The sequence below is a fragment of the Polypterus senegalus genome, chromosome 17 (assembly GCF_016835505.1).
Source record: "Polypterus senegalus isolate Bchr_013 chromosome 17, ASM1683550v1, whole genome shotgun sequence".
Classification (NCBI taxonomy): domain Eukaryota; kingdom Metazoa; phylum Chordata; class Cladistia; order Polypteriformes; family Polypteridae; genus Polypterus; species Polypterus senegalus.
The window spans coordinates 6,811,060-6,826,131 of record NC_053170.1 but is presented as its reverse complement, the minus strand read 5'-3'; the positions used below and the strand labels follow the sequence as shown (position 1 = coordinate 6,826,131).

The following is a 15,072-nucleotide window of genomic DNA, read 5'->3' as shown; positions in this document are numbered from 1 at the left end:
CAACTGGCCCAGGATGAGTTGGACTGTCTATTTGAATGAGTGTGCCATGAGATGGATTGGCATCACATTAAACACTGGCTTTTGCTTTGTGCCAAATGCTTCTAGAATGGTCTTTGGTAATCATGCCAACATCTTTTGGAGGATGTAATCTAGTAAAATTGATAATATATAATATAATATAATATCCATCCATCCTTCCATTATCCAACCCTCTATATCCTAACTACAGGGTCACGGGGGTCTGCTGGAGCCAATCCCAGCCAACACAGGGTGCAAGGCAGGAAGCAAACCCCAGGCAGGGCGCCAGCCCACCGCAGTAATATATAATATAATATAATATAATATAATATAATATAATATAATATAAAATCATCAAACTGTTCACTCCTGCTTACTCTAAGTCAGGGATGTTTGCGCTTGAGCCTATTCTAGTAGCACTGAGCTCAGTGCAGGACAGTGTGCCAGTCGCTGCAGGGCACTCTCCTGACAATGCCCACTGTCATGCTCACATTGGGCCACTATGGAGTCAGTAATTCACCTAACCTGAATGTCTTTAAGGACATGGAAAGAAATTCTCAAGTTATCTCCACAAAGACAACGTGGGAATGAAAGCCAGAATCTATGAGGTGGCAGTGATACCAGCTGCCCCAATGCCGCCCTGCTATAATGTATAATGTCTAACTGATTCTTCAGTTCATGTAACACACTTCAGCTGCATTAGGTACTAAATGTGGTATAACTGTGGGTTCAATGCCAGTGTGCAGCATGGCACACTCACCCACATGCCCCATATAAGGAGAACATGTGAACTCTGCCCGAGCTGGGACTAACAGCGCTAACAGCTGTGCCACCAGGCTGCTTCCCAATGCTTGTCTGTATTTTGGCATTCCGTGACTCCAGTTGCCGGAGTAAATGAGATGATTTGGGAGTAAACAAGTGTGAGGATTGTCTGCCGCTGCCAGGCAGGTGAAGGCCCTGGTGGAGGTGGTGGGCTTGGGAGGGGGGGGGATTGGGCTGTTGTTGGTAGGGGTTTGTTTGGGCTTCTGGAATTCAAATACCTGCCTCTGCCTGATTGCTTGTGCTCTGTCTCTCTCCACAGACCATGTCTTCCTCAAAGGCAGGAGAGTCGGACAATGTCTTTGGTGAGTGTGTGTTTCTTTCTTTCTTTTGCTCCAAGCTAAAATCCTTTCCTTTCTGCAGATCAGTGCACAAAAACCGACAGGCCTGCTAGCAGAGCCAAACCCCCCAGGTGTCAGCTCAATTTAGGAAGCCGGAATGAGGAGGGGGGGGAAGGCCGGGCCGTCCTCCATGCTGCACTCGGTTGCATTTTCTGCTGTGGCCGCAGCTCGGCTTTGCTTACGGCGGCTCTAATTAGGAGATGGCTTTTGATTTTCTTATTTGGTCTGCGAGCGTTTTAGGGGAATACATTCACAAGCGCGCCGCATGGCGTACACGCCTGCCGATTATGGGCATGTGTGCCAGGAGCTGGTAATGTCCTTTATTGCCCTTTACAGCAATGAAGATGAGGCTGAGCAGAAACAAAAAAAAAAAATAAATAAATAAATTAAAAAGCCAGACTGCTGCTCTCAAGGGGGCATCGGTGGGGCCTTCAGCGTCCAGCTGGAGTCACGAGGTGGAAGTCAAGGTTTGAACATCAGTCTGAGATGAAGTCCAAATTAGAATTCCCCATCATAAACTGTTGCTGGTCTGAAGGTCTAATGACCCTCACACTGGGTGGGTTTAATTTTAATGCACACTATAATATCATTAATCGAGGGGGGCACTGATTAGATGGACACAACCTGAGAATCACAAACTGGGCATTGGCACTGTAAGGAGTTGGCATGATCTCCCCGAGTCTCTCTGGGGTTTTCTTCCCGTACTCTGCTTTATTTCCAAGCATCCCAAAGATAGCAACATTCTCATACCTGCTGAATCACAGAGGCTACAGCCGACCCGGGCAGCAGTGGCCACAAGGCAGGAAACAGCCCTGGTGTGGTCAATCTGAAATCACCATTACGTCTTTGAAGATGAGGGTGGTAAACCAAAACAGACACCAGGTTAAAGGGCAAAACCCACATGGGTAACAAGGGATTTGAATCCTGGGCACAGGATCTGGGAGGCAGAGGTGCCACCCGCTGTCCATGAGAATTGGTGAAGTTAAATGACCACCTTACGAGTGCAAGTGTGTGTGCGTAAGCGGGCACTGATGTGGACTGGCATCCCATCAGGAGATGGTTACTGCCAGGATGTGCTCTGGTCTTCCATGACCCAAACTGGACAAACTCATTGATGGAATGTTATGTTATGTCATCGGGTCATTGGCATTTTCTGTTAAATGTTATAAATTACCTTTTGTTCTGCTAAAGATGCAGTGAGCTTTAATTTTTCTAAATTTCAATTTTTTTGCATGTTACACATTTTACAGGATAATCTTGTCTTATGTTTATTACTGTGTGCTAATATAGTGAGGGGTATTTATTCTTAAATAGTCATTGTATGTGCTATCCCACTATGCTCTGTTATGCTGTACTATGCAATACTATGCTATATTGTGCTGTACTGTACTATACTAAACTAAATGGTATTAGACTATACAACAAAAATCAATATTGTATTATACTATGCTGTGCCATACATTGCCATACTATGCTATGCTTTACTGTACTATAAGGTGCCATACCACATTATACTATACTAAGCTAAAATGGCTAGACTATGCTATACTATACTGTACTATACTAAGTTATATTAGACTATGCAACAAAATTCCATATTGTACTATATTATGCTGTGCTATACCTTGACTTACTATACTATACTGTACTGTATTATACTATGCTAAGCTAAAATGGGCTACACTATACAATACTATACAATGAAATTCCATGTTGTGCTGTACCTTGCCTTACTGTACCGTACTGCACTATGCTATACTATGCTATACTATAAAACAAAAGTCCATGTTGTGCTATGCTATACTATACTATACTATACTATGTTATGCTACACTGTCTATGCTATGCTATACTGGGCTAGATTAGGTTAGGCTATACTATACTGTACTATACTAGGTTATATTAAACTATACAATAAAATCCCATGTTATACCATACTATGCTGTGCTATACCTAAACTATGTTATACCATACTGTGCTATATTATGCCTATAGCCTTGCCATGCTATACTATACTGTACTGTACCTTGCTATACTATACTAAGTTAGGTTACGTTAGTTAGACTATATCACACCACACCATATTATACTATACTATGTTTTACTATATTTTGCCTTTTCTATATTATACTATGCCAAACCATGCTGTACTGTACTATGATTTGCTAGACTATACTATATAATATCATACTGTACAATGCGATGCATTTGCTATACTATACTACACTACACTATGTTATGCTCTGGTATGCCATACAACATATAGGATTAATGCTATGTCCACCTAATGGTGTTCGTTATCTCATTATGTCAACTACACTCTTAAAAAGGCTTTTCAGAGTGATGTTATAGGGAAACCATTTTTGAAACCCCAAAGACCCATCCACATGTAGGTTCCGGAAAGAACCTTTATTTATTTGGATCCGAAAGCAGTCCTATACAGTGAACAACCACGAATAGAGGATAACAGATTTGTGATTTTAAAAGCACTCTTGCTGCATACAGTCACACAGACTCAGTTCAGGTTTTCCTCATCTGTTGTATCCTGCCTACTACACATAACATATTTTAAAGGTTTTGCCCACATATTAGGAATCTTTTTAGAGCCTAAAGAACCGACTTCATATGTAAACAGTTCTTCCCAGAATTAAACTGGAACCACACGGCCCAGTAAAGTGCTGTTAAAGCACCGACATTCTTAAGAGTGGACCGTGCCAGTCGTCGTGTGCCTTTCTGTCACATTTCAGCCAAACATTGTGTTTTAGTCTGCTGTATTCCATTATGAAGTATACGAGCCCAAAACTAATTAATGTTTCCCTCTTCCAGTATCTGCAGAAAAGTCATTTTAATTACAATCCTCCCCCTCCATCCTTCAACACCTGCTCATGTGCTCCCCTTTACATTTCTCACCATATTACCCTGTGAATAAATTATGCATTTCAAGTGATTTATCTTCCTGAGCAGTGAATGAGGTAAACCACAACTCCTTTTCTTTTTATGTTGTTCATCTTTGTGCTCGGAAACGCTGCGCTGTTCTTTTCTCTGGATGCACTCGGAATGCTTTTCTCTTTCTTATATCACATTATGCCTCCATCAATTCTGGGCCACATATATTATATTATATTATATTATCAATTTTACTAGATTACATCCTCCAAAAGATGTTGGCATGATTACCAAAGACCATTCTAGAAGCATTTGGCACAAAGCAAAAGCCAGTGTTTAATGTGATGCCAATCCATCTCATGGCACACTCATTCACATAGACAGTCCAACTCATCCTGGGCCAGTTGGGAGCTGCCAATCACACTCATTCAAAACCTCTGAGAGACTGGCAGGCCAGACTGTGGGTATGGGCATTAATTTGGGCCATACAATGCACTACAGGCCCATATAGGGTTGGTATCTACAAGGACTGGATGAGATTAGGGAATTTCAGAAGGTGAAAGAAATAATGAACATATTACATTATGTAATTATGGTGTGTGACCATGTATGTTCATTTGAAATGTACCTGCTGTAAAGTGGTATAAAATATTATACCATAACTTGCTATGCTACTAGCTATGCATTCAATATCATGCCAGCTATACTGTAGCTTATCATTCCATGTCATGCCATACTATACTTTTCCATGAATTACTATACTATACTATACTATACTATACTATACTATACTATACTATACTATACTATACTATACTATACTATAGCATTCTACTGTATATCATGCTATACAATGAAAGTGCACATCAGTTTGTTCTTTACTATGCTAAATTATAGTAAGCTATGCTATACTATACCATTCCAAATCATGCCATACTATGTTATGCTATATTATATCATTCCATATCACACTGTCATATACCATAAAGTGCTATTTGATTCTGTGTCACATCATTATTGTGCTTTACCAGTGCACCATGCCATACTGTGACATTCCATGCTATATTGTACTAAGCATTCTGCCATGCTAACTACAGCATAATATATACTTCTGTATCATGTCATACAATGTTCTGCTATATTGTACATTCCAGTTCATACTATATACTATACCAGCATTTCTCAACCTTTAAGTATTTGCGACCCGAATTTTCATAAGAGTTTTAATCGCGCCCCCCCTAACGTTTTTTTGAAAGGAGCCCACTAATACCAATTTGTTCGTTTTTAATTAATGATATATCATAGATGCATATTTTATTATACCTATTTAACTTTTATCGATATTTACCTAACTCCATATTTATTTTTCTAGTATCAGAATGCAGTTTAAGTTAATTTGTTTTGGTTTCAATAGATGTACTTTTCATATTTTTGATTTTTGTTTTCTTTTTTTTACATCTTCGTGCTCCCCTAGGGGGGCCCACCCCACAGTCTGAGAACCACTGTACTAAACTATACTATTTCATGGCACGCTCTGCCACAATGCAATGTGCTGTTCATGTCTATAATATACTATGCTTTCCTATTGCAACATGCCAGGCAGTAACATTTCAAACTATAGCACACCATTCTATGCTATGCCAACTGTACCAGTGTCATCATTGTCAGAGGCTTCAGGGGCTTAAACCCCTAATCTACGCGATTCAGTCACCCCACCAACTCTTTGATTTGACATTCATGTAGGACTCAGTAGGGCTAAGCTCATGATATCTGCTAAAATTAACGATGTGCTTGAATTATGCCATACTGTACCATCCTATATCAAGCTATTGTATGTTGTGCTATACTATACTATACTATACTATACCATGTCATGCTATGCCAAACTGTAATGCACTCTGTGATGCTATGCCATTGCGTCATGCCATGCAATGACATTTCATAGTATGCTGTACTATACTATACTATACTATACTATACTATACTATACTATACTATACTATACTATACTATACTATAAGGTGTCATGCTAATTGCTTTTCTATGCATTGCTATCCATTACTCTCTCTTTTGTATAACAGTTTTCCTTTAAATGGAGCCACTGCCTCTGGCCACAACAATGCGCTTGTCCCAGCATGTACAGCTCATGCCTTCGGCATAGTAACACTGAAATATGAAAATGAACAGCGCTAATTGTTGCCCAAGACACAGAATTCTCACATGAGTGATTCAGATCATCAAAGCGGCGCATTTCGGCACAGCCAGGAGTGAGCGCAGTCGTGAAGTTGCATTTGTCACTTGGAGTTGTAATTGCGCCTCTGTTTTTCCCCCGATGTGCGCACGCCCAGCTCTGATGGTTTCTTTCTTTTTTCAAACAATACCCCCAAACATCTCTGTTCTGTAGCCATCCCATCGGAAGCCACGTTAGCAGTTCATTAGTCAATGAGGTCTCCTCCTCTTCGGCAGATGATCTCCTCTCAGTGTGTGCGTCTGTTTGGGGGCGGAGAGATGAATTCTGATGATGGCCAAATTAGTGCGCCGCTAACCGCTCCATTTCAGTTCATTCCGTCCTCTGAATAAACAAATCAGATCTCATAAACGTATGCAGAATGACTGGATCCCCTAAAGGCAAAGCCACGCTGAGCTTCACAAGCCGGAGCGCCGCTGAACCGTCTCGGGCGCACTTGCGTAGGTCCCGGGGGGATTTATCTGGCCGGGAGGGGGTGTGTGTGTGCACTGTCTCTATTGCTGACCCTTACTAATTTATTTATGAGCTGTATTAAATTCAATAACTTATAGGAGAGGGGGTGGGGCAGTCAATGTTTAATGGCATAGCGGGCTGAATGTGAGATGAGAGCCGTCCTGGGGATGCGACTCCGAGCCGCAAGTCAGCGTTTGGACTTGCTGTAGATGGAGACGCTCAGTTCTTGGCTTGAATGATGGAAACGGAAAGAAAAAGGAGATTAGGAACAAGACGCTTGTTCGAGCCAAAATTGGCCGTTTTCGGCTGGAGGGGTTCGAGGGTCGGGTTGGTGAACCTGATTTGGATCAAGCGAGTTAAGCTATTTTTTAGGATTGTCCTTAACAGAGACGTCACATAATCCAGGGAGAGGGTAGGGCTGAGCTGGCATGAAAAGTTCACACGTACACTCTTTAAAAAAAATGACATTACAAAAAAGGCACTTAACTGAGTTGTGGTGGTCCTGATAGAACCATCGTAGAAGAACCGTTTAATTTTATGAAGGGTTCTTTGCACTTTTCGGTCATGCGAGGTACGGCACTGGATCCTGATAATTATTGGGGCAGCAGCCGGGTCGCCCCGTTTAATTAATGGAAAAGCTTTTTTAATCCGAAACAGCGCATGATGGCGCCTACAGTATAGGGTGGTCCAGATCTAATTATGCAATTTTCATTACGGTATAACTTATTAAGTTTATTACAGATGTTACATGCCTCACGGTCTAGGGGAACCTGGGTCAGGTACTCACTGTATTCATTGTTGCTACAGTGTGTGGCCACAGCGCTGTGATGAAAAGCATAAAAGAAACCGGCAGCAGTCCGATAGTTCAAACCATACTTATGTTTTTTTTTTATTCTCCTTTTCCCAGATATATATATATATATATATATATATATATATATATATATATATATATATATATATATATATATATATATATATATATATATATATAGTATATATATATATATATATATATATATATATATATATATATATAGTATATATATATATATATATATATATATATATATACTATATATATATAATATATATATATATATTGTCACAAGAACGAGACATGGACAGATAAAGAGTTGGGGCAGCCACCTGTATATTGTGGTATCCTGGCTGCAAAGTCGTTTTTCTTATTGAAATACAGAGCACTGTAAGTGAAGGTTTATGGATGTGGTGAGAGAGGACATGAAGGTGATGGGGGTAACAGAACAGGATGATGAGGACAGAAAGAGATGGAAGAAGATGATCCGCTGTGGCGACCCCTAACAGGAGCAGACGAAGTTAAGATTCTGGCAGCTGCATTCTTCACTCGTTGCAACCGATTGATGTCTTTTTTTGGGTGGTCCAGACGGGTTGCCAAAACATTTTATTTCCAGCCTTGCAAGTTGGATGGCAAATGGTTTTGCAAGCTTGGACCAAGCATGTAATGGTGGACAAAGGGGTATTTTTAAATAAGTCAAAAAGAATGACGCCCATCACAAACGTGCAGAATTTTCCGGAGAAAGTCGTTAAAATCTTATTTATTGTTCAACTGAGTGAAGAATTTAGACTTGTAACTCCCAAAGCATGTTGCGGGCACCAGCTTATGGGCAGCTGTTCATTTTTCTTTAGCCTTGTGTCTGATCAGATGAGATTTATTCTTGTAAGGTGCTGTTTTCATCTCCCAGTCAGCACCCAGCTGGATTTATCACAATTAGTTATTGATCTCCATTAAACAGAAACGTGTTCATCACATGCATTTTGTAACGACCTTGCAATGGCAGGAGATGGATGGAATTCACCTCTTAACGCCAATTGCTGATGAGTTGCCCCTTAGAAGGACCTTTAGCTTATTCTGCGCCCTTTATGCCCGCCGCTCGGGTGCTTCCAGCTTCGCCTCACCTGGGGGTCAAAAGCAACCCTCATTCCACAAGCACTAGCAGCACAAGAAACAAAGACATTTTCACATAAAGTAGACCCCCGCGAAGTCACAGTTCAGAGTTCACGGCTGCAGTCGTTTGCGGATCTTTCCTTAGAACCTAACTTAATAATTGTTAGCGGAAACCGCAAATATCCTCCGCAATTTTTTGATGCCTTTTTTCGTGGCAATACTGTACTGTAGAGAGAACACAAAGCAACCGTAGGGGAAAATGCGGCTTGGGATGGTGAAAGTAGCCAATCCGAGAGCGTTATTCATTTCTCCTTGCTGCTGATTGGCTGCTGCCCTGTGACGCATCTCCGGCAGGTGCAGCCCAGCATTCTAGTGATGGAAGTTCAGATCATTTTACCGACTCGGACCTTTGAGTCTCGTTCAGCAAAATGAACGAATCGAGTCATTTCGTTCAATTCTCTTTCCAGCTCAGACTGCATAGGTTAAGCGTATGGGGCTGTCACGTGATGAACGAACGACTCGAAACAGGTGAATCAATTCCAATACAGAAACTATAGGAAGTTGCGCAAATGCGCAGGTGCGACTGAACGAATCACTCCCACGAGACGACTCGTTCTTCCCGAGTCACATTAAAGAATCGTAATCGTTCAAGAACGACCCATCACTACAGCATTCCCGTATCATAACAGTTTAGCGCGTGTAGCTCTCTCGAGTGTTTCGCCGAGTGTTTTTCATTTTGTTCTTAAAGCCCAAATGCCCTTCACCTTCTAAACGGCTTCTGGCAATGAACCAAAGCACCAGAAGAAGTTTAAGACACTACAGGAGAAGGTTGAGCTACTGGATTTGCTCCGGGAACTAAAAAGTTATGCCACAGTAGCCACCTGAGCAGCTGTAAATCCTTTGCTTTGCTGTGCAGTCGTTATCTTCATTACATACCTTCATCGTACTGCACAGCTAATTCATCATCATCATCTTCAATCAATATCATTCATTATTGGTGAGTACCCGTACATTTTACTGTATTTTTATTAAATTATTACGTAGGGTGGCACGGTGGCATAGTGGTAGCGCTGCTGCCTCACAGTTAGGAGACCCGGGTTCGCTTTCCCAGGTCCTCCCTGCGTGGAGTTTGCATGTTCTCCCCGTGTCTGCGTGGGTTTCCTCCCACAGTCCAAAGACATGCCAGTTAGGTGCATTGGCGATTCTAAATCGTCCCTAGTGTGTTTGGTGTGTGTGTGTGTCCTGCGGTGGGTTGGCACCCTGCCCGGGTTTGTTTCCTGCCTTGCGCCCTGTGTTGGGTGGGATTGGCTCTAGCAGAACCCCGTGACCCAGTGTTCGGATTCAATGGGTTTGAGAATGGATGGATGGAAATGATTACATATTTACCCTGCTTATAACAAAGAAAACACGCTGGCATGAATTCCAGTACATAACGGGGTAACATCAGTATTTGATCTTCTAGCACTGCGGGAGACACAGCAGTACAGTACTGGACAGTGGACGGGTTTACCTTTACATTCTTTCTTTAGGGTAACTAGGGGGCTTCACCCCCTGCTCGCTTTGCTCGCCAACCCCCGTGTTTGGTTTTCCAGACACACACTTTTCAGATTTTTTGTTTTTGTTTGTTTCTTTGAATTGTTGCTATTTAATTAGTTTCACTTTTATTTCAGAACTTCTGTAAAACACAATATTTGGAATCTTTGGAGTCCCAATAGGCGGCGCAGTGGTAGCGCTGCTGCCTCGCAGTTAGGAGACCCGGGTTCGCTTCCTGGGTCCTCCCTGTGTGGAGTTTGCATGTTCTCCCCGTGTTCTGCGTGGGTTTCCGCCGGCGCTCCGGTTTCCTCCCACAATCCAAAGACATGCAGGTTAGGTGGATTGGCATTTCTAAATTGGCCCTAGTGTGTGCTTGGTGTGTGGGTGTGTTTGTGTGTGTCCTGCGGTGGGTTGGCGCCCTGCCCAGGATTGGTTCCTGCCTTGTGCCCTGTGTTGGCTGGGATTGGCTCCAGCAGACCCCCGTGACCCTGTATTCGGATTCAGCGGGTTAGAAAATGGATGGATGGATGGAGTCCCAATATGCTGAATCGTTTTAATGAGCTCCGTGAGACGTGTGTTTAATGTCTTTGTACCGTAATTCAGGATCGGTTTCTCTGTTTGGAATATCAGCACAGACAAAACGATCTTCATCATCAGCAGTTAATCATTTTTTTTTCTTTTTGCAAAGTAACCAAAAACTGTATGTGAGGTAAACTCCATCCATCCATCCATTTTCCAACCCGCTGAATCCGAACACAGGGTCACGGGGTCTGCTGGAGCCAATCCCAGCCAACACAGGGCACAAGGCAGGAACCAATCCTGGGCAGGGTGCCAACCCACCGCAGGACACACACACACACACACACACAACACACCAAGCACACGCTAGGGCCAATTTAGAATCGCCAATCCACCATGTCTTTGGACTGTGGGAGGAAACCCACGCAGACACGGGGAGGACATGCAGGGAGGACGAACCCGGGTCTCCTAACTGCGAGGCAGCAGCATGACCACTGCGCCAACATGCCGAGGTAAACTCCATTTTTGAAATTCTCTGACTTCAATGCCTTACGATATTTACATACTTCTGACATATCACCTGTGTCCATATATTCCATCTCTATTCACCTTTTTGTTATTTCTCCGAGTAATATTTTCTCTTTCTTTGACGATCTTTACTTTCTTTTTTTGACACGGTCGTTTTTTTCTGCTTTCATATTCTGTATCTCGCTCTGTGTGTGTTTCGCCTACGTCTTTTTTTTTTTTTTTTGAGTCTTTTGAATTCCAGTGTTCATTTTCTCTAACCTGCTCTGCATGAGTTTGGCCCCCTTGTTGGTTTTTAACCTCTTTATGACGTTTTACTTTGTTTTCTACTCTTTGTCTTTTATTTCTGATCGCTTTATCCTGCATTTGTTTCAATGACACCTGGTCCGTGGTGATTATTTTCCCTTTTTCGAGTAATAATTTCCATTTGTTTGCACTCCTGTGATCTTTACTTTCTTCTTTTACTTTCCTACTTTCATATTCTTTAACTTTCTCCACATGTGTATCGCGACAACATTTTTTTCTTTTGAGCCTTTCGAATTCCACTGCTTTCATAACCTCTAACCCACTCTGCATGTGTTTAGCGCCAGCGTTTGTGAACGTCTTTATGAACTTCTACTTTGTCTTTTAATTCTGAGCCCAACTGGATGTGCTTTGTTTCAGTTCCACTTGTTCCGGGCTGAGAATTACTTTCCTTATTTTCTGAATTTGCACCTTGATTATTTTTTCTTTTTTGCTCCTTTTTCTCTCCATTGCTTTTGAGTCTCTTTTCTCTGCTCTACTTTCTTCTTCGCTTAACCGTCTATATAACGTATAGTCCTTATACGCTTTATACACGCTGAGACCCTGGATCCGTGTGTGTTCAAATCCTTCACACGACTGAGTGTGCTGCTGCCTGTGCTCTTATTGATTGTAAGTAGGGTCGTGTCTTGCAAGAATGTCATGGTCTGCGTCATCACGAGGCGGTCTTGGGTCAATCTCTTGGCACAAAGTCTCTTGTTTAAGGTCCCCACGAGACGGCCAATTTAAGGTCCCCACGAGACGCTCCATGGCCATTCTCTTTCTTCTTTTAACAGACTTCCGTGATCTTAATGTGAAGATCACGTCTCAACGCCCTTGTGTTTCTCTCCAGGATTTTTTTTTTATAATACAGAGATGTTTTAAGCCAAGTTTGAAATGAAATTAAAATGTTTTGGGGGGCATATTTACGGTTTGAACTATAAAAAAAAAAAAATAGGCTTTTTTTTTGACCACGTCCAAAATTCCCGGTTTTTCACAATTCGCGGGTGCTCTAGGAATGTAACCCCCGCGAATTTCAGGGGTCGTCTGTACTCCAAAAATATTATTTTTCTAGATAGGAAATTGCATTGAGTTTATCATGGAAACTTGGCAAAGAATTGATTGTGACAACTAAGCTGACTTTGCTAACCACATTTAAACAATACAGTCAATTGTTGAGCCGAGGCGCTACTTGCCTATTTTCTGCAAAACAGCACCACCTGCTGGGGGAATGAGGGCAGCGACCCACCTGCACTTAATGCAGAGACGCCACTCACTAACAGAAAAAAGCGGTAAACGTTCCTTTTCTAGCTTAACGTCTTTATATACCAGCTGCCCTGCAACACACAGAACTAGAAATGTTTGCAAAACAATAACGATGTCAAGAATTCGATGAATGAAAGTTTCAATGGGGTAACTCCAGCAGAAAACCATCAGTATAAGAGACAGCGTAACCTCATTTATATGGGAGGTTGTTAAGTGTCTTCGCTTGCCTCAGCTCCATGGATGCCAATGTTAGATTTAATCTTTCACAGAGTGAGACCTCATCCTTAGACAGCAAAGCTCTAAGCTCAGCACTCCATAGAAGGTTTATTGAGATATAGCCAGACCCCAAAAGAAAGGCCTGTCTTCACCATGATCATCTTGGAGCATACGCTGATATTTGTATTAATGGTGTTAGCGGTGGGATAAAGGCAGCTCCAGTCGCATCTGCTTATTATCTCCAGTGATTTCTACTTAGAAGCACATTTGATTTAAACATATTGACGATAATTGGGATAATGTGTGACACAGTTGGACGGGTCAAAAGCCCAGGAGCTTAAATATCTGGGCAGCAGTGTCCTCTACATAACGTCTGACCCTAAATACTGAGGAAGTCTTTGGCATTTGAAGCATTACATGTGTGGGCTGCGCTTTTCGTTTCTGGCCATGTTGTGTCCTCATGTAGCATTTACAAACGAGCCTAGCCGTACTTGTATGTATTATGAAGTATATGACCATATTGAGGCCGGTGTGGGGTTCAGCCCGGACACAGACAGGTAGACATGCTGGTTTCACCACACACACGTTTATTTACAAGTTAGTGCGTGAACCCAGTGCCTCAGCACCAATCAGCCCTTTAAGTCCTGGCCGCACAACAGTATGCCTTTTCAGTCTTCAGACCGCCTCCACTCCTCTCCTCCGAGCTCCGTCCACTTCCACCCGACTCTCGCCATCGAATGGAGGGAGGCGGCCCCTTTTATGCACCCCCGGATGGGCTCCAGGTGCTTCCTGAGGTGCCTCCGCCGACACACCCCCATGTGGCGGAAGCACCAGCTGTGTAGCCGGAAGTCCTCCGGGTGTCCCTGCTCCTCTATTCATAGCACTTCCTGTTGTGGCGGAAGTGCTGAGGTCCAGGTCTCCCAAGGCATTGGGGCGCCCCCTAGCGGTGACCATGGGCCCCTACAGGGTTGGGCTTCCCAGCCCTCTACCTGTGGCCCCCAACACAACCAGAGCGGTCGCCCCCTCGTGGTCTGGAGGAGGCACAAGCCCTCTTCCGGTCCTCCTGGGCGTCCCGGCTGGGTATCACCCCCAGTCGCGTGCCACACCGGATAGAGTGTGTAATCGAGGACTGTCAATTAGCTCTGATTCACAAACATTAGAAGTGAACAATCGGTTAACGTCTGGAACAAAATACACCAGGAGAGACTTTCACATTATGCCTATGTGTTCAACGTACAGTTGTGCTTGAAAGTTTGTGAACCCTTTAGAATTTTCTATATTTCTGCATAAATATGACTTAAAACATCATCAGATCTTCACTCAAGTCCTAAAAGTAGATAAAGAGAAACCAGTTAAACAAATGAGACAAAAATATTATACTTGGTCATTTATTTATTAAGGAAAATGATCGAATATTACATATTTGTGAGTGGCAAACGTATGTGAACCTCACGGATGATCAGTTAGTTTGAAGGTGAAATTCAAGTCAATGGGATGCCAGTCAGGTGTGAGTGGGCACCCTGTGTGATTTAAAGAACAGGATCTATCAAAGTCTGCTCTTCACAACACATGTCTGTGGAAGTGTATCATGGCACGAACAAAGGAGATTTCTGAGGACCTCACAAAAGAGTTGTTGATGCTCATCAGGCTGGAAAAGGTTACAAAACCATCTCTAAAGAGTTTGGACTCCACCAATCCACAGTCAGACAGATTGTGTACAAATGGAGGAAATTCAAGACCATTGTTACCCTCCCCAGGAGTGGTCGACCAACAAAGATCACTCCAAGAGCAAGGCACACGTGTAATAGTCGGCAAGGTCACTTCTAACCAACTGAAGGCCTCTCTCACATTGGCTAATGTTCATGTTCATGAGTCCACCATCAGGAGAACACTGAACAACAATGGTGTACATGGCAGGGTTGCAAGGAGAAAGCCACTGCTCTCCAAAAAAAACATTGCTGCTCATCTGCAGTTTGCTAAAGATCACGTGGACAAACCAGAAGGCTATTGGAAGAATGTTTTGTGGACGGATTAGACCAAAA

General features: G+C 42.7%; 1 protein-coding gene across 1 annotated transcript in view; it reads left to right on the top strand.

The window, feature by feature from the left end:
• samd14 (sterile alpha motif domain containing 14) overlaps nt 1–15,072 on the top strand; it is an 86,909-nt gene that overhangs the window by 8,565 nt on the left and 63,272 nt on the right. The window contains exon 2 of the mRNA XM_039740282.1: nt 1,100–1,142. Within this exon, the coding sequence (XP_039596216.1) occupies nt 1,103–1,142 (40 nt within the window). The 5' untranslated portion in view covers nt 1,100–1,102. The remainder of the gene's footprint in view (nt 1–1,099; nt 1,143–15,072) is intronic.